General features: G+C 46.2%; 1 protein-coding gene across 1 annotated transcript in view; it reads right to left on the reverse strand.

Annotated features, from left to right (window-relative positions):
* LAMA5 (laminin subunit alpha 5) overlaps positions 1-9,609 on the reverse strand; it is a 295,290-nt gene extending 285,681 nt beyond the window's left edge. Inside the window, exon 1 of the mRNA XM_058176711.1 lies at positions 9,010-9,609. Within this exon, the coding sequence (XP_058032694.1) occupies positions 9,010-9,318 (309 nt within the window). The 5' untranslated portion in view covers positions 9,319-9,609. The remainder of the gene's footprint in view (positions 1-9,009) is intronic.
* Between the last annotated feature and the right edge of the window lie 9,612 nt (positions 9,610-19,221).

Consider the following 19,221-nt stretch of genomic DNA (forward strand, 5'->3'; position numbering starts at 1 on the left):
ATACTAGGAAACAATCAATATCAATATAAATTGTAAGGATACAAGCAATGAAGTTACAGTCACACAGTCATAAGTGGGAGGAGATGGGTGATGGGAACGATGAGAAGACGAATAGTAATAGTAATGCAGACTTAGTACCTAGTTTGACAGTATTGAGGGAATTATTTGTTTAGCAGAGTGATGGCGTTCGGGGAAAAACTGTTCTTGTATCTAGTTGTTCTGGTGTACAGTGCTCTATAGCAGTGGTCACCAACTGGTGGTCTGCGGACCACTGGTGGTCCACAAAAAATTTTTGGTGGTCCGCAGAAAAATTATTTTGGGCGAAGGCTGGAGGGAAGCGCCACTGGTGGCGAAGAGCCAGAGGGTCTCGTTCCAGTGGGGACTGTATCATGGCCTGGAATTGGCTGTCCATCTCAGCCCGCTGATCCTCCAGGCACTGGTACCTGGCCTTGCACTCCCGCAGGTCTTTCCTCTGCTTGGAAAGCCTATGCTCCTAGTCCTCAGTGAGGTGCTTCTGCTGAGCCCCCTTCTCAGTCAGATCCAATTTGAACTGAGCCAGCTATTTTGCCAACTCTTTCTCATGGCTGCTTAGCTCCAACAACTGCTTCCTATTGGGGCCCTAAGGAGTCCGGGTGGGCAGTTGAGGAGTGGCTGAGAGGGGAGGGGCGAGTAGAGGCGGCGAGGCGCCTCGATGTGACTGGCATCAAGTTGGCTACGCCCACCCAGTCACATGATCACCTTGCCAGTCAGTCATTAGGCAGATCACATTAGTGGTCCGCAATATTTAAAATTATGAATTTAGTGGTCCCTGAGGGCCAAAGGTTGGGGACCCCTGCTCTGTAGCCTCGTTTTGAGGGTAGGAGTTGACACAATTTATGTCCAGGATGTGAGGAGTCTGTAAATATTTTCACATCTGAAATGATATAGAGCAGGGTGTCAAACTCAAACTCGCCCAAACCGGTAGTTAAAAATGCTTTAAAAAAGTAAAAAAACGGTTCCAACAATCACAGCTGTGCCATACGATTGTCAGAACCTTTTAAAAAACTTTTTTAAAGCATATTTTACTACCTATTACCGGTAGTAAAAAAATGCTTTTAAAAAGTAAAAAAAGGTTCCAATAATCGCACGGCACAGCTGTTATTGTCGGAACCTTTTTTTTTACTTTTTAAAGCATTTTTTTTACTACCGGTTCGCTTGAACCGGTAGTTTTTATCACTACTGGTTTGCCCGAACCGGAGCGAACCGGTAGCATTTCACCCCGATGCCGATTCTGTAAACCGCTTGTACCTTTGGTTTTTCCTGACCAGGTGTAAAACCTTGCTTTTCTCCATATTAAATTTCATTTTGTTAAATAGGGCCCATAGTTCAAGTCAGTCAAAATCTTTTTGGATCCTGAGCTTGTCTTCTGGGGTGTTGGCTATTCTTGCCAGCTTAGTGCCATCTGCAAATTTGATGAGTTCCCCTTCTATTCCCTCATCTAAGTTTCCTCTCAGTCAGCAACATAGAAATTCAATGAATGAATGACTCCATCAATGAACTATAGTAATCTGGCCTCAACCTGCTTAGTTTAGCAACCCAAGACAACAATCAAACCGGTTTGGTAGAAGCATCACTTCCATAGAAACAAAGTCCACGCAGTGTGGTGGGTTTTTTTTTTTATGGTTACTTCTCCACTTCTTTGTGAGAACAGTTGTTTTATGTGTGAGTAAAACCTAGTTCTTCTCACCCACCTACAGAGGATGAAGTCCAGGTGAATTCTAGAAAGAGTGCAAGGAACAGCAACAAAGATGATTAGGGAGACATATAAGGAATGTTTGCAAGAATTGGGTTTGTCTAGTTTAACGGAAAAAAAGGACTAGGCGAGACATGATAGCAGTGTTCCAATATTTGAAGAGCTATCACAAAGAACAGAGGGTCAATCTATTCTCCAAAGCATTTGAAAGCAGAACAAGAAGCAAGAAATGGAAACTAATCAAGAACCGACCTAGAACTAAGGAGAAATTTCCTGACAAGTGATAACAGTTAATGAATGGAACAACTTGTGTCTACTCATGTACACTGAGAGCATATGCACCAAGACAAATTCCTTGTGTGTCCAATCACACTTGGCCAATAAAAAAAATTCTATTCTATTCTATTCTATTCTATTCTATTCTATTCTATTCTATTCTATTCTATTCTATTCTATTCTATTAACTGTTGAGCACTGTTGAGCACTTTGGGTGCTCCATCACTGGAGGTTTTAAAGAAGATATTGGACAACCATATGTCTGAAATAGTATAGGGTTTCTTGCCTGAGCAGGGGGTTGGACTAGAAGACCTCCAAGATCCCTTCCAACTCTGATATTCTGTTATTCTGTTCCATCACTTGAGGGACTGCCACAAAGAGTATCTGTTTGTCCAACTCAACTGGAATGGGTTGAATTTTGAGAATCTTGATATAATGAAATCCTATTTTCCAAAGCATCAGAAAGCAAGACAAGAAAGAATGGATGGATACTAAATAAGGAGAGGAGCAATCTAAAACCACCAAAGAAAAGTGGGAACAATTAAATAATGGAACAGCCTGTCTTCAGAAGTTTTGGGTTCTCCAACACTGGAGGTTTTTAACCAGAGATTATATAGCCATTCATAGAATAGAATAGAATAGAATAGAATAGAATAGAATAGAATAGAATAGAATAGAATAGAATAGAATAGAATAGAATCCCAAGTGGGATTGGACACACAAGGAATTTATCTTTGGTGCATATGCTCTCAGTGTACATAAAAAGACAAGATACATTCGCCAAGAATCATAAGGTACAACACTTAATGATAGTCATAGGGTACAAATAACCAATCAAATCATACTAGGAAACAATCAATATCAATATAAATTGTAAGGATACAAGCAATGAAGTTACAGTCACACAGTCGTAAGTGGGAGATGGGTGATGGGAACGATGAGAAGACGAATAGTAATAGTAATGCAGACTTAGTAACTAGTTTGACAGTATTGAGGGAATTATTTGTTTAGCAGAGTGATGGCGTTCGGGGAAAAACTGTTCTTGTATCTAGTTGTTCTGGTGTACAGTGCTCTATAGCAGTGGTCACCAACTGGTGGTCTGCGGACCACTGGTGGTCCACAAGAAAATTTTGGTGGTCCGCAGAAAAATTATTTTGGGCGAAGGCTGGAGGGAAGCGCCACTGGTGGCGAAGAGCCAGAGGATCTCGTTCCAGTGGGGACTGTATCATGGCCTGGAATTGGCTGTCCATCTCAGCCCGCTGATCCTCCAGGCACTGGTACCTGGCCTTGCACTCCCGCAGGTCTTTCCTCTGCTTGGAAAGCCTATGCTCCTAGTCCTCAGTGAGGTGCTTCTGCTGAGCCTCCTTCTCGGTCAGATCCAATTTGAACTGAGCCAGCTATTTTGCCAACTCTTTCTCATAGTGGCTGCTTAGCTCCAACAACTGTTTCCTATTGGGGCCCTAAAGAGTCCGGGTGGGCAGGTGAGGAGTGGCTGGGAGGGGGAGGGGCGAGTAGAGGCCGGCGAGGCGCCCCTCGATGTGACTGGCATCAAGTTGGCTACGCCCACCCAGTCACATGATCACCTTGCCAGTCAGTCATTAGGCAGATCACATTAGTGGTCCGCAATATTTAAAATTATGAATTTAGTGGTCCCTGAGGGCCAAAAGGTTGGGGACCCCTGCTCTGTAGCCTCGTTTTGAGGGTAGGAGTTGACACAATTTATGTCCAGGATGTGAGGAGTCTGTAAATATTTTCACATCTGAAATGATATAGAGCAGGGGTGTCAAACTCAAGGACCAGGGGCCGGATCTGGCCCAACGGGTGCTTAGATCTGACCTGTGGGGCCACCCTGGAAACAGCAAAGGACTGGCCTGCAGTGCGCTCTGCCAGCAAAAATGGAGATCGAGAGAGACGCATGCAGCCCCACAAGCTCCATTTTCGCTGGCAGAGGGTTGCGGGAGGCCAACGCAGGCGAAATGGAGTTCGGGAGCCCATTTTCTCTGGCAGAGCGCTCGGGCCGCCACAGGCACCCCTAACATGAGCTGGCCACCCCCACTTCACCACCCCCACCCCCCACGGTCAAACACAACCCTAAATCGGCCCTCAATGAAATCAAGCTTGACACCCCTGATATAGCATCTGCTCAAGCAAGGGGTTGGATTAGAAGACCTCTAAGGTCCCTTGCAACTCTTGATATACTGCTAACTGGGATCTTAGCGGCTTCCTACTCCAGGAGCAAACGCAGAGGTCCTGCTGCTTTGGTTTGTCTTCCCTCAGTGGGGGGAAGGTTTCAGATTCCACTTCTTTCCCAACTACTGTAGTTGCCCTTACAAGATTTACAACAACTCTGGGAAATCAAAGCTTCGTTGAAGGGCTCACGCTCTTCTGCGGCCTTCTTTTAACAAATTCCCTCTTGCAACTGGGATCTCTGCGTCCAGATGTTCAGGATCGTTTAGCCTTTTGAAGAGTACCAGCTCCTCAAAGAGTGGCACCCTTCTGCCACCCACATTCCTGAAAAAATTCTTGTCCCTGGGGGCTTGTGGCTGCTCAGTTGAGGGCCCCTTTTAAGCCGACGTTTACTTTGACATAAGGCTGTAATAATTGTTTATCTTTAACACACCCTCCGCTCCCACCCACATTCCTGCAAACAATTTGAGGACTTCATTATATCAAGATTCTCAAAATTCAACCCACTCTGCTTAAGTTGGACAAACAAAAAGTCTTCCTTCCCCCCCCACATCCCAAAGCACTAAGAGATAAGCATTTCTGCAGCACACGGGGAAAGAACACACAAAGTGTGCTTTTTGTCTCCCTCCAATCTGGGGTTCAGCTTTAGAATAGAACAGAACAGAACAGAACAGAATAGAATAACAGAGTTGGAAGGGACCTTGGAGGTCTTCTAGTCCAACCCCCTGCTTAGGCTGGAAACCCTGGCCTGTACCGTTTCAGACAGATGGTTATCCAAACTTTCTTCCAGAGCTTTAGAAAGTGATTGAATCAAATCAGCAGTCTGCAGCAGCAGCCCAAAGAGCTAATGCAATCCTCGGTTGTATAAACAGAGACATAGGATCAAAATCACGTGAAGGATCAGTACCGCTTTATAAAGCCTTAGCAAGGCCACACCTGGAATACGGCATCCAGTTTTGGTCCCCACATTACAAAAAAAAATGTTGAGACTTTGGGAAAAGTGCAGAGAAGAGCAACTAAGATGATCAAAGGCCTGGAGATTAAAACGTGAAGAACAACTGGAGGATTTGGGTTTGGCTAATATAGAGAAATGAAGGACTAGGGGTGACACGATAGCAGTATTCCAGTATTTGAGAGGCTGCCACAAAGAAGAGGAGCGTCAACTTATTTTCCAAAGCACCAGAAGGCAAGAAAAGAAACAATGGATGGAAACTAATCAGGGAGAGAAGCAACCTGGAATTGAGGAGAAACTTCCTAACAGTGAGGACAATTAACCAGTGGAACTGCTTGCCTGCTGAAGTTATGGGTGCTTTATCACTGGAGGTTTTTAGAAAGAGACTGGACAGTCACTTGTCTGAAATGGTATAGGGCAGTGACGGTTAACCTTTTTGGTGCAGAGACCCCAAAGCACGCACATGCACGCGAATCACGCACACATGCCCCAATCCCTAAAATGCAATGTGCCCGACCCCGTGCATGCACTCAAGTTCCCTGCGCATGCACCCTCCGCGCATGTGACTTCGCCCCCCATTTTGGCTTCCAGGTTGGTACAGGAGGTTTTTCAGGCACAAAAAGAGGCTCCGGGGGGGGAGGGGGCTTGCGATCCCGACAGTTTCTCCCCCCAGCGCATCCTAGCTTTCTTCTGCTTTCCGTGCCTTCCTCGATCTTTGCAGATTGTCCCCCCCCCCAGCGCGTCCTAGCTTTCTCCTCCATTCCTGCAACGGAGAGGCACCTGCGAAGGGTGGAACCAGCGGAGATCGCGAAAGGCCCTGCCCCACGCATGCATGGCAGAGACCTAAAGACCAGCTGGCCAATGGGAGCCGCGCGCACATGCGCGGTGGAGCTGTGCTGGGGCGATGGCTGGCTCTGTGCGTACTATAGGTTCGCCATCATGGGTATAGGGTTTCCTGCTTGAGCAAAGGGCTGGACTAGAAGACCTCCAAGGTCCCTTCCAGCTCTATTCTGATTCAAATCAAATGAAATTGATCAGAACAAATTAACTATGTATATCAACCCGTTACAGTACAAGGAATACAGGTATTATCATACTACCACCTTCAATTCTTTTATTAAAAAAATAATTTATTACCTGTCTTCTGGACTGTTTATGTCTAAGATTTGTATCCTGCCTTTTATTAATTTATTATAAGTAAGTGAAAGTGGTGAACATAGTCAATACTCTTCCTCCTGTTATTCTCCCTACAACCATAACCCTGCGAGGTGGGTTGGGATGTGAGAGAGTTACTGGCTCAAAGTCACCCACTGGTTTTCATACCAAAGGCGGAACTAGAATTCACAGGCTCTTGCGGATGGGCCCAAAGCCACTCAGCCGGCTTTCATGTCTAAGGTGGGACTGGAACTCGAGGTTTCCTTGTGATTGATCCAAAGTCACCCACCAGCTTTTATGCCAAAGGCGGGACTAGAACTTACAGTCTCCTGGCGATTGGCCCGAAGTCACTCAACTAGCCATCATGCCTAAAGCAGGACTAGAACTCATGGTCTCCTGGTTTGTAGGCTGTTAACGATTATACCTCTACAGTTCAGATTTGAAAAGATCCAAGGTGGAACTATTATACAAAATCATTTATAATGCATAATAAAAAACATAAGCACATTTCATTTGAATTAGGTTGATCTCTGAACACCTTACTAGGGGTGCACATCACAAAAGTAATTATTTTGTATAGAAAGTTGCAGGTAAGATGACATCTGTGATAGAATTTCATTCTATCTCAAAATCTTGAAATGTTGATAAACACCATTTCCTTTATATTTAACTTCTCTTTTTTTTAATTGTCTTCCGCTGCTTTAAGCCGGCACATTCTGAGAGCTTCACAAAATATCCAGGTATAAGCTACACAATGCAATAATCAATTCAAAATTATGCTTAGAAGATTCACCATTTCAACCCTAGCTAACTTTTAAGTAAAACCAAGGAGTTTTACTACCCACAATGGGACTAAGTTACAAAACGGATATGGGAATCCCCTGAACACCTGGAGAAAATAATATACGTGTATATAATTACGATTATCAAAAAGAACGAATGGAATGGATCAATTTGCTTTGCCCAGCCCTATGCGTCTTTAAAAAGTACTTTGTACCTCCAAAATTCGTCACCCTCGCAAAATCTGACAGGTTTAAATGTTTTCAATTTCAGCAGAGAATTTTAGCAAGCATTTTTCTATTCTTCTCACTCAACAAGTCCAAACATATTTTGTGCCGAGCTGCATGCCATTCTGCTCTTAAGACTGAACACCCTGTAATAACATACCCACAGTCCTAATTCTCGAAGAAACCAATTTCTATTTAGCGCCCTCCAACCTTTTGAGAGATCAAATCCTTGGTCTCCATTTCTTTAGACTTCTGATCAATTTTTTTTTCTCCCTCACTTAGCTACCCAGCCCAGAAATTCAGCTTAGCAAGTGATTTCTTGGACTTTTTCCAACAAATATTGAGTAAGGAACACTAGGGACCCTTTTCAGATAGGAAATGTGGTAAATGTGGGGGGAAAAATCCCCTTTATAAAGCACTGAACAAAAGGGCACCTGAGAACGTAAACAGACACAAAGTGCACATCGGAAAGCCACAATCACCAAAAGAGGGTTTGTGCGTCTGTCTTATAAGTGGGAATCAGTTCAGAAGCGAAGAAAATTGGAAGGTAAACACAATCTAGAGATGGATGGATGAATAGAGGGAGGGAGATCAGAAGAAGGAGGGAAGGGGAGGGAAAGGGAGGGGAGGGGAGGAAAGGAAAGGAAAAGAGGAGAGGGAGGGAGGGAGGGAGGGGAAAGGAAAGAAGGAAGGAGAGGGAGGGGAAAGGAAAGAAGGAAGGAAGGAGAGGAGGGGAAGGAAGGAAAGAAGGAAGGACAGGGAGGGAAAGGAAAGAAGGAAGGAAGGAAGGAGAAGGAGGAAAGGAAAGAAAGAAGGAAGGAAGGAAGGAGAAGGAGGGGAAGGAAGGAAGGAAGGAAGGAGGGAAGGAAGGAAGGAGGAAGGAAGGAAAGAAGGTAGGAGGGAAGGAGAGGGAGGGGGAAGGAAATAGGGAAGGAGAGGGAGGGAGGGGGAAGGAAAGGAGGGAGGGAAAGAAGGAGAGGAAGGGGGAAAGAAAGAAGGGAGAAGAGGGAGGGAGGGAGGGAAGGAAGGAAGGAAGGAAGGGCCTACCCAGAGTCCTAACTGCCTGGGCAAAGGGCGGGGGAGAACTGCAGGCTGAAAACCCAAGGTAGACCAGAACAGAACAGAACAGAACTCTTTATTGATTAAGTGCACTAGGAATTTATCTTCGGTGCATAGGCTCTCAGTGTACATAAAAAGACAAGATCCCTTCGTCAAGAGTCCGAAGGCCATGGGAAGGCATGGCTTTCCTGCCTTCTTGCCAAGAGGAAGTAGACCTGAAGTTGGGGATGGCTCTGTTTTGGAGCCCGGCGCTTCTCCTTCCCCAAACCCTCCAACTGGTGGTGGTGGGGGGAACTCCAGCGCGACCATCCGGAGCGTAGTAGCCCTCTCCGTAGAAAGGAGACCCCGCAGAGACCCCTCCACCCCCAAAACCCCCAAGACAGCAGCATTCACACACACACACAATACACACCAACCACACTTGTTGCTGCAGCATTCACACACACACACAACACAACGCTTGTTGCTGCAGCATTCACACACACAACACAACACAAAACACCACGCTTGTTGCTGCATTCACACATACACACACACACACACACCACAACACACAACACCACACTTGTTGCTGCAGCATTCTCACACATACCCACACAACACACACGCAGCCTTCCCGGTAAAGGCAGCGCTCTCTCTACCTGGATGGTCTGGTTGGGCTCCCCTCCCGAGACCGGCCCTCCCACGAGTTTGCAATAGAGATCCTCCACGGGGCGTGGGGGGCTCCGGCCGCCGGCTTCTTCCTCGCCGCAGGTCGCGGTGGCCGAGATCTTGGTGCCCTCGGCCAGGTTGAAGTAAGGCGGGTGCAAGCTGTAGCCGTTCACGTCGGCCTGGAAGGAGACCGGCTGAGCCGACGAAGGAGAACCCAGCAGGGCCGCCGCTACCACCGCCAACCGCAGCAAAGCCACCGGGCACCGGAGCCCAGCAACGGGCACCAGCCGCCTCGCCATTTTTTCCGCCCACCCCGGGGACTTCGGCCGCCTGGCTGGCCGGCCGGCCGACACGCTTGGAAAGAGCCGGCCGTGGATGATCCCGCCGCCGTGGGAGGCCGATGGAGCTGAGCCCCGAACCGCTCAGGGTATCCGGGCAAGAGGAGCTCGATCCGGGCGCTCCGGCAAAGTCGAGCCGCCAAGCTTGCAACCTGCGCTGCTGCTGCTGCTGCTGCTGCTGCTGCTGCTGCTCCTCCCGCGGGGCGGCCGCTCGATCCGGAGCGCGGCTCGCTTCTCTCCTCGCTCTTTTTTTGGCGGCTCGCGGCGGCGGCGGCGGCAGCAGCGTCCCCGGGAGGGAAGTGGCGCGGGGTGTTGGAGTGGGGGGTGGGGGGGGCTGAGGGAAGGAGGGGCCACGCGGGGATTAGTAGCCCTGCCGGAGGCTGCCCATTGTGTCGGCAGCCCTGGCGGCTCTTGTCCCGGGTTAACCCGTTCTGCCCGCGTCGGCCGGCCGGGAAAAGGAGGTTAAGGGAGAGAGACAAAGAGGGGGAAAGTCCGCACGCGTGGCTCGCCTTGCACCGGCCGCTGGGGCGAGAGGAGGGGGGGAGAGGGGAGAGGCACCCCCTCCCCAAAATTCTCTTTCTCCCCTTCTCTACTTTTTTTTTAAAATTTCCCTTTTAAAAGAAGGTATCTTTTCTTTTATGTACACTGAGAGCGTATGCACCAAGACAAATTCCTTGTGTGTCCAATCACACTTGGCCAATAAAAAATTCTATTCTATTCTATTCTGTGACTATCATTAATATATATATAGGACAGGAATGATAGGCACATTTGTGCGCTTATGCATGCCCCTTATGGTCCTCTTAGGAATGGGGTGAGGTCAATAGTAGAAAGTTTTTGGTTAAAGCTTTTAGGATTATGAGACAATATATATAAGCATCACACAAAAAGATTATATAGTATATAAACATATATATGAGGGAATATTAGGAGGTATAAGCATATATATATTTATAAGAAGAAGAAAAAGAAAAACAATATTATGCACGCCTCTTATGGTCCTCTTAGGAATGGGGTGAAGTCAATCCAAGGATTTCCTCCCCACCCCCTCTCCGCCCGGAAGGACAAGTCCAGGCGAGCTCTCTTGGAATTGCCTCTGGGCACGTGTGGGGTTGGGACGCGGGTAGTCCTCGACTTAAGAGAGTCATCGCGGAGCCCCGCGTTTCTCATGCTGAGTGAAACATGAGTGAAGGGAGGTTTGCCCCACCTTAAAGACCTTTTCTTGCCACGGTTGTTAAAGTGAATCACGGTGGTTAAGTGAGGGACAAGGTTGTTAAGTGAATCACGGCAGTGGTTAAGTGAGGGACAAGGTTGTTAAGTGAATCATGGCAGTGGTTAAGTGAGGGACAAGGTTGTTCAGTGAATCTGGCTACCCTGTGGACTTTGTTGGTCAGAAAGTTACAAACGGGGATCACATGATGCACAACCGTCATAAATATGAGTCAAGAAGCTGAATATTGGTCATGGGGATGGTGTGCAATGGTCGTAAGTGTGATAAATGGCCATAAGTCACTTTTTCAATGACGTTCTAATTTCAACTAAATGGACTTGTAAGTCGAGGACTACTTGTATTTGAGAGTGGGGGAGGGGACATTAAAGATGATCTTACAGAGAGATAAATGCTGGTACTCTAATTTGGCTCTAAATGAGGATTTGGGATTCAGTGGGATCAGGGGTGAAATCTAGCAGGTTCTGACAGGTTCTGGAGAACCGGTAGCGGAAATTTTGAGTAGTTCAGAAAACCAGCAAATGACACCTCTGGCTGGCCCCAGAGTGGGGTGGGAATGGAGATTTTGCAATATCCTTCCCTCAGGAGTGGGGAGGGAATGGGGATTTTGCGGTATCCTTCCCCGGCCATGCCCACGCCCACCACACCCACCAAGCCACGCCCACATAACTGGTAGTAAAAAATTTTGGATTTCACCACTGAGTGGGAGATATGTTCTCCCTGGCTTATGGGTTTTGACCAATAGTGGGATTCAAATCCCATTGCTACCGGTTTGCTTGTGGGTGCACACGTGTGCCACTTCTGAACACGCGCAGAAGCTTCTGAGCATGCACAGAGACATCTGGACGGGTGGGGGGAGCCTCCTGACGCCGCTGCAACCTGTTTGCCCGAACCGGGTCGAACCAGGAGCAACCCACCATTGGTTTTGACCCCATTGCAGGCAAACCCTAAATATCACTTTAGTTTGTTCTAAAATATTTTTGAAGCCTTGAAAAAGGAACTCATCTAGGGGGCAGCACTGGGCTGATCTCACCAAGCAAGTAGTGGGAGATCAATAATACCTGGATGGGAGATCATCCTCATTTTTTAACGACCCCATAATCCCTTGCAGGGTAGAGTCTGGGCAACTGAATGGAGCTAGCAGAGGATTTTAAAGGCCGGATGCCCTTCCTGTTGCCAATGCGGAGTTTTGTTCAGCAGATACATTCTCAGTGTGCCCTGGAGATGCTACTAGGAAATATAAACCATAGGCTAGACCAGTGGTAGTCAACCTGATCCCTACTGCCCACCAGTGGGCGTTCCAGCTTTCATGGTGGGCGGTAGGGGCTTGTCCGATACTGAAGCACTTTCCTTTTTTTTAATTTAATTGACTTCTTAAAAAAAATTCATAGCATTATTTAAAAACATTTTCATTAGGTTTTCATAAAGTTACCTGTGACAATTTAAATTTCTGAAAATATACTATTTGTATCGCCCGCGTATAAGTTTAGTTCACGTTACGTAAGTGAAACTAAATGGCACTATAGTGCGACCGCAAACAAAAGAGCCTCGTCCCAGAATAGCTCACCCATCTCCCCCCACACCACCCAGCTGTAACAGACAAGCAGAGCTGGTAGCCTCCCCACCCCCAAACCCAATCCACGATGCGCGAGAGGCATGCGCAGACGACGATACATGGCGCATTACTGTGGAACCGGTGGGTGGTTAGAAAATTTTACTGATAAAAGAGATACAAAAGTGGGCGGTAGGTATAAAAAGATTGACTACTCCTGTGCTAGACTGATGATTGGCTCAAATTCACCCAGCCAATTTTCATACCTAAGGTAGGACTAGAAGTCACAATCTCCTAGTTTCTAACCTGGTGCATTAGATCAAACTGGCTAATTCAACTGCATTGCACACTTCCTTTTAAAAAGTCAAGCCAAGTAACTGAAGATTCCTTCAACTCTACCTTATTTCAAATCCCTGACAACAAAATAAAATATACTAGCCTATAGTTTACATTTCCTAATAGCATCTCCAGGGCACACTGAGAATGTATCTGCTGAACAAAACTCCGCATTGGCAACAGGAAGGGCCAATCCAAGCTGAAACTGCTCAGAGAGCCAGTACAGTCCTTGTGATGTGATTCACATTCATATATCCTGAAATATAAGTTAGAAGAGTATATTAAGGCCATTGAATCCAGTTGCCCTCTCAATTCCTCTGGGTCATTGTGTCTCTCAAACGAGTGGTGTAGTGGCCTAGAGGTGAAGCTCTCGCCTCACAATCAGGAGGCTGTGGGTTCGATCCTAGGTGGAGGCAGATATTTCTCCCTCTGTGTTGTGTCTTGCCCGCCCTCAGAGCAGCCGGGGCCTTCTTATCTGCTCCCGAACACGGAGGAATGTATGCCTCCCGGCCCCAGTCCTGGCTCCATGCCCAGACAAACTGCAGAAGAAGGAGCACCTCCCTGCCCCAGCCCTGACTCCATGCCGAGGCAAACGGAGCAGCTAGACCCCTCCCCCTCCTCCACAGCATGTGAGCCTGAGGAGGGTTTATTACCAACAGCTGATTGGAGTGACCCTCGCATCAGAAGATTGGATAGGCGGAGGCAACAGAAGGAAGGGAGGGGCAGGCCTTAATGAGTGCTGAGTCATGGAGCCACACCCCATGGCCTATATAAAGGATCTGCTTTCTGGCAGTCTCTGAGTCAGGCAAAAGTCGAACTTATCTTGCTGAAGTCACTTACTGGTCTCCTGCCTGCTCTGAGGACTTTGCTAGGACTTTGGGCAGAGCTGCAGAGGCAAGCCTGATTCGGATTTCCCTGACCCGGCCGTCAGCGGAGGAGTGGGACACGACACTCTGGGCACACTGAGAATATATCTGCTGAAAATAAAACTCCGCGTCGGTGACAGGAAGGGCATCCGGCCAGTAAACACTTAGCTCCATTCAGTTGCCCAGACTCCACCCTACAAGGGATTATGGGGTCATTAAAAGAGGATGAGGATTGTGTCTTCCAATGAATACAGGTACTCCTCCACTTACAACCATTCACTTAGTGACAATTCAAAGTTACGACTGCACTGAAAAAAGTGATGACCGTTTTTCACACTTACAACCGTTGCAGCATCCTCATGGTCACATGACCAAAATTCAGACGCTTGGCAACCGACTCATATTTATGATGGATGCAATGTCCCGTCAATGGGGAAGCCAGATTCGCTTAACAACCCTGTTACTAACTTAACAACTGCAGTGATTTACTTAACGACTGTGGCAAGAAAGGTCATAAAAGTAGGACAAAGTTCAACAAGTGTCTTAACAATGGACATTTTGGGCTCCATTGTGGTCGTTAAGTAGTTTTATGATTGTATGGAATTCAGACATTTCCCTTCTGTAACATGAAAGTATGACTTTACGTCTTATACTCTGCGATTTTAAACAAGGCTGTATGACATTCCTTTCAGTATTTGGAGAGCTGTCATATCAAGGGTTTGAAGATGTTATCCTACTGCCTGTGAGGCACATTTTCTCAAGGCTAAACAAAGGCAATTCCTTTGTCACCTTAATTATCATTACTATCAGCTCAAATCAGTCCACTGCAGGTTATCAGCCATTCACTGAAAGTTACGAATTGCAACCTACTGTGCTAGTTCAATGCACATTAATAGATGTATGTTTATTATAGAATAGAATAGAATAGAATAGAATAGAATAGAATAGAATAGAATAGAATAGAATAGAATTTTTTATTGGCTAAGAGTGATTGGACGCACAAGGAATTTGTCTTGGTGCATATGCTCTCAGTGTACATAAAAGAAAGGAAACATTCATCAAGAATTCTAAGGTAGAACACTTAATGATAGTCATAGGGTACAAATAAGCAATCAGGAAATGATATCAATATAAATCGTAAGGATACTAGCAACAAAGTTACAATCATAAGTGGAAAGAGATGGGTGATGGGAATGATGAGAAGATTCATAGTAGTGCAGACTTAGTGAATAGTTTGACAGTGTTGAGGGAATTATTTGTTTAGCGGAGTGATGGCGTTTGGGAAGAAGCTGTTCTTGTGTCTAGTTGTTCTGGTGTGCAGTGCTCGGTAGCATCGTTTTGAGGGTAGGAGTTGAAATAGTTTATGTCCAGGATGTGAGGGGTCCGTAAATACTTTCACAGCCCTCTTTTTGACTCATTATTCAGGCCTTTTCCCGTGTAAGGTTGAGAGTATCTTGGCGATGTTTCGACGAGGTCTCACTCATCATCTTCAGGCTGGTGCTTACGGCTTTGTCCTTGTGTGAACAAAAGCACAGCTCGCACAAGCACGAAGCTGTAAGCACCATCCTGAAGATGACATCCTCTCTTAAGAGACCTTCTACCCTAGTTTCCCCCTTACCTTTTCAAAGCAAAATAAAAGGCACGGGGTGTTTGCGGCTGGGGGAAAGAAAAGAAAAACGGTCTCGTCCGCCGTGGCCCAAAAAAAGGATTGTTTGCATAACCTTTCCGCTCTTATTTTTATTGTGACCATTTCGATGCCGGATTTTGAACTGTCGGGCTCCAGTGTTTTTTTCTTACGCTGAATGACTCTCCTGTTGTACTCCGACGGGATTTTTTATTTTATTTTTGCCACTGAGCGAGACGCCGCCTAGGGCCCTTGAATAACTTAGCTGCCGTCCTGAGAAACAAAGGGCCGATTCTTTTATTGTGTCGGAGGGTAGGAACCGCTGCAATCTCAGCAAAAGTTTCTCGGGCGAATTGGAGGGTTGCGGGAAAACGTCGGACTCTGACACGCTAAGGCGAGCTTTTAAGCCGTTTCACCCACCAGCTGCTTCAGTCTTGGCACAGGCCTGCTGGAGATGGTATTGACATGATGTCACGACTTCCAAGCGCCCGTTTTCATGTAACCCAAGGTGCCTCGGCCCCCTTTTTTTTTTGCATCGGAGCGTTGAAGCACAGCAACCGAGCTCATTCAATTAGGAATGACTTCCCGGAGAGCTTTCAACGCCACATTTAAACGCTTGCTTTGAATAGCTTGCTAAAGCTTGGGAATTTTAAAAGCAGGCCTTGTTTCTTAGTGCCAGTTTCTCACCAGGCTAGAAAACTTTTTTCTTTTCACCTGACTAAATCCTTGGTTCTGCTAAAAAAACAAAAAACCCACACCCTAATTTCTACATTTTAAAGCAGCCACCTGGCTGGAGAGAAGAATGATGGATCTATGTTTCCTTTGAGCAATGCAACCTCTCTGTTTTGGCTGGATTTTTCCGCTTGAGGGTTTTCCTGGCTTGCCTGAAAATGTAGGAAGAGCATGCAGGTGGTTCTCAAATTACAGCTTTTCGTTTAGTGATGGTTTGATGTTGCAAACGCACTGAAAAATGTGACTTGTCATTTTCTCACGACTGTTGCTGTTTCTCCATGATCACGTGATCAAAATTCAGATAGAATAGAATAACAGAGTTGGAAGGGACCTTGGAGGTCTTCTAGTCCAGTAGTTCTCAACCTTTATAGTGCTGCGACCCCTTTAATACAATTCCCCATGATGTGGCGACCCCTTTAATACAATTCCCCACGATGTGGCGACCCCAACCGTAAAATTATTTTCATTTTGAATTTATCGCGCCTGAAGCCGTATTGGCTAGCGATCTGAACTGCTTGCGATTGCCTTGAGGACGGAGGCATTAAAGCGGAGACTCCTCCTCTATTAAGTTTATGGAGCCTGAAGCCAGATTAGGCTAGCGATTGGGAGTGATTGCAGCTGGCTTGAGAGGGAGACATCAGAGCAAAGATTTCTCTCTTTTTTAATTTATCGCACCTGAAGCCGAATTCGGCTAGCGATTTGAAGAGCCTGCAGCTGGCTTGTGGAGTCAACCATTGGAGCGCGATTCTTCGACTCGCAAGTATACTTCCCATATTTCTGATGGTCTTAGGCGACCCCTGGCAAATTGTCATTCGACCCCCAATGGGGTCGCGACCCACAGGTTGAGAACCGCTGTTCTAGTCCAACCTCCTGCTTAGGCAGGAAACCCTACACCACTTCAGACAAATAGTTATCCAACCTCTTCTTAAAAACTTCCAGTGTTGGAGCATTCACAACTTCTGGAGGCAAGTTGTTCCATTGATTAATTGTTCAAAGTAAATTTTTCCTCAGTTCTAAGTTGCTTCTCTCCTTTAGTTTCCACCCATTGCTTCCTGTCCTGCCTTCTGGTCCTTTGGGGAATAGCTTGACTCCCTCTTCTTTGTGGCAGCCCTTCAAACCTTATCACACTGCTATCATGTCATCCCTAATCTTTCTTTTCATTAAACTAGACATACCCAATTCCAGCAGCCGTTCTTTATATGTTTTAGCCTCCAGTCCCCTAATCATCTTTGTTGCTCTTCTCTGCACGCTTTCTAGAGTCTCAACATCTTGGCAACTGACTCATAAATATGATGGTTGCAGCATCCCGGGATCATGCGATCCCCTTTTGCGACCTTCTGAAAAGGGAAGCCAGTTTCACTTAACAACCATGTTACTAGTTTAACAGCTGCAGTGCTTCACTAAATGAGTGAGGCAAGAAAGGTCGTAAAATGGAAGAAAATTCACTTCACAAATGCCTAAAACTGAGCAACAGAAATTTGGGGCTCAATGGCAGTCGTAAGTCGAGGACTACCTGCACCGGTTGGGTTTTCAGCTCGAAGGTTCCTGGCTTGTATGGAAAAGAAGGAAGAACATGTGTGAATGTGGTTTTGATAAGTCTGTGGGTCATTTTGTGTGGGCGCACGGACATGCATCCGAAATGTTCAATTTTTTCTCTCTCTTTTCTCCACGGAGAAAAGCCGATTCCCTGTTTTCCAAAATGCTGTTTCCAGCTTTGTTTTTACCCATATTCAATACGGAATGGCACCAAGGGAATTCTGGGAGTTGAAGTCCACCTGGCTTAAAATTGCCAGGGTTGGAGACCCCTGAACTAAAAGAACTCCAAGGTTCCTTTCTACTCTGCTATTGTTCTGTTAAATTAATTGCAGTGGGAAGTGTGAGAATTGCACTCACATGTAACAGGCAGACATATCCCATATCTAGCCACGTTTGCATTTCAGTTTGAACCCCAGCTGTCTGAGGCATGGCCTGACGTCATATACACAGGAGGAATGTTCCAAATATTTTTGTTTTTTGTTTTAAATAAAATGCAGAAGCTGGGAACCAGTGGTGGGTTTCAAATTTTTTTACTCCCGGTTCTGTGGGTGTGGCTTGGTAGGCATGGCATGGCTTGGTGGGCGTGGCGGAGGAAGGATACTGTAAAATCTCCATTCCCACCCCACTCCAGGGGAAGGATACAGCAAAATCCTCATTTCCTACTGATCAGCTGGGACTTGGGAGGCAGAGAATAGATGGGGGCGGGGCCAGTTAGAATTTTTACTACCGGTTCTCTGAACTACTCAAAATTTCCGCTACCGGTTCTCCAGAACTGGTCAGAACCTGCTGAAACCCATCTCTGCTGGGAACCAAGGCAGAGAAGAGAAATGGGGTTTATGTCATCTCCCCAAAATATACAGTTCAGAATAGCTGTAAACAAATCCAGAGGGTATAATAAGGGTATAATAAACCCACAGAGGCAGTGGGTATTCGTGGCCAATGCAAACCTGGAGAATCTTTTGCTGTTAAAGCTTTGTTTTCCCCAACAACTGAGGTGCTATTCAGCCAGTTCAGACCAGTTAGTCCCGAACCGGTAGCAGAAATTGTGGATAAGCACGCCCACCCCCTCCGTTCCTGCTCTATGCTATCCTATTTAGACATGTTTTTGAGGCCGGGCACGTGCGCGGAAGGCTGGGTGCATGTGTAGACGTGCGCACTCACATTTGCGAACCAGTGGGGGAAGTAAGTTAACACCACCCCTGCAAAGAGGCCTTCAGAGTCATCCGGTATGGCTAAATTACACACAACGTATATCTTTATTTTTAAAAAAGTACGTAAAAATACAAAAAAGAGCCAGCAGAAAGAAAAGAACGGGTGGGGAAATGATTTAATCCTTTCTCCCTCCTTCCTACCCTTCTTCCGTTGCAAAAAAAAAATCACGCACAAAAATCATATCGCCTCAATTATTATTTTTTCCTTCTGGTGAGAGAAAATATTCCTTCTCTGACAAATGAAAGAACAGTTTAGAAGAGGGTGCAAATCCGAACACAGGCAAAGAAATTATAATTAGATCTTCATTACTCTCTCCCCTTCCCTGTATTGCAGCCTCCAAGGCTATTTAATAATTTAAAAAAACAAGCAAACTCTACTGTGTTAGAACAAGGTGTCCAACTTTGGCAACTTATAACACTTGTGAACTTCAACTCCCAGAATTCCCCAGCCAGCCATTTTGGAGAGTTGGAGACCACAAGTCTTAAAAGTCACCAAGTTTGAAGACCTCCTGGCATAGGACAAGAATAGAACTTCAGTTCTTGGCTCCTTTCATTCATAAATCTGGCAACCATCCGAATTTCTTTTGACAAGCCTGGACAGGAATTACAAACGTATAACACCACAAGGATGTGCAGCTCCAAAGCACTTTATAAATGTGGTGGCTGGGTTTGGAATAGTTTGCTGTTTGAATCCTGCAAGAATAGCTTGTCAAATCGTGGTCTCTGATCTGAGATGGTGGTTGACCTATAAAACATGGATAAAGAAGCTACCATACAAC

The sequence above is a fragment of the Ahaetulla prasina genome, chromosome 3, assembly GCF_028640845.1.
Source record: "Ahaetulla prasina isolate Xishuangbanna chromosome 3, ASM2864084v1, whole genome shotgun sequence".
Taxonomy (NCBI): domain Eukaryota; kingdom Metazoa; phylum Chordata; class Lepidosauria; order Squamata; family Colubridae; genus Ahaetulla; species Ahaetulla prasina.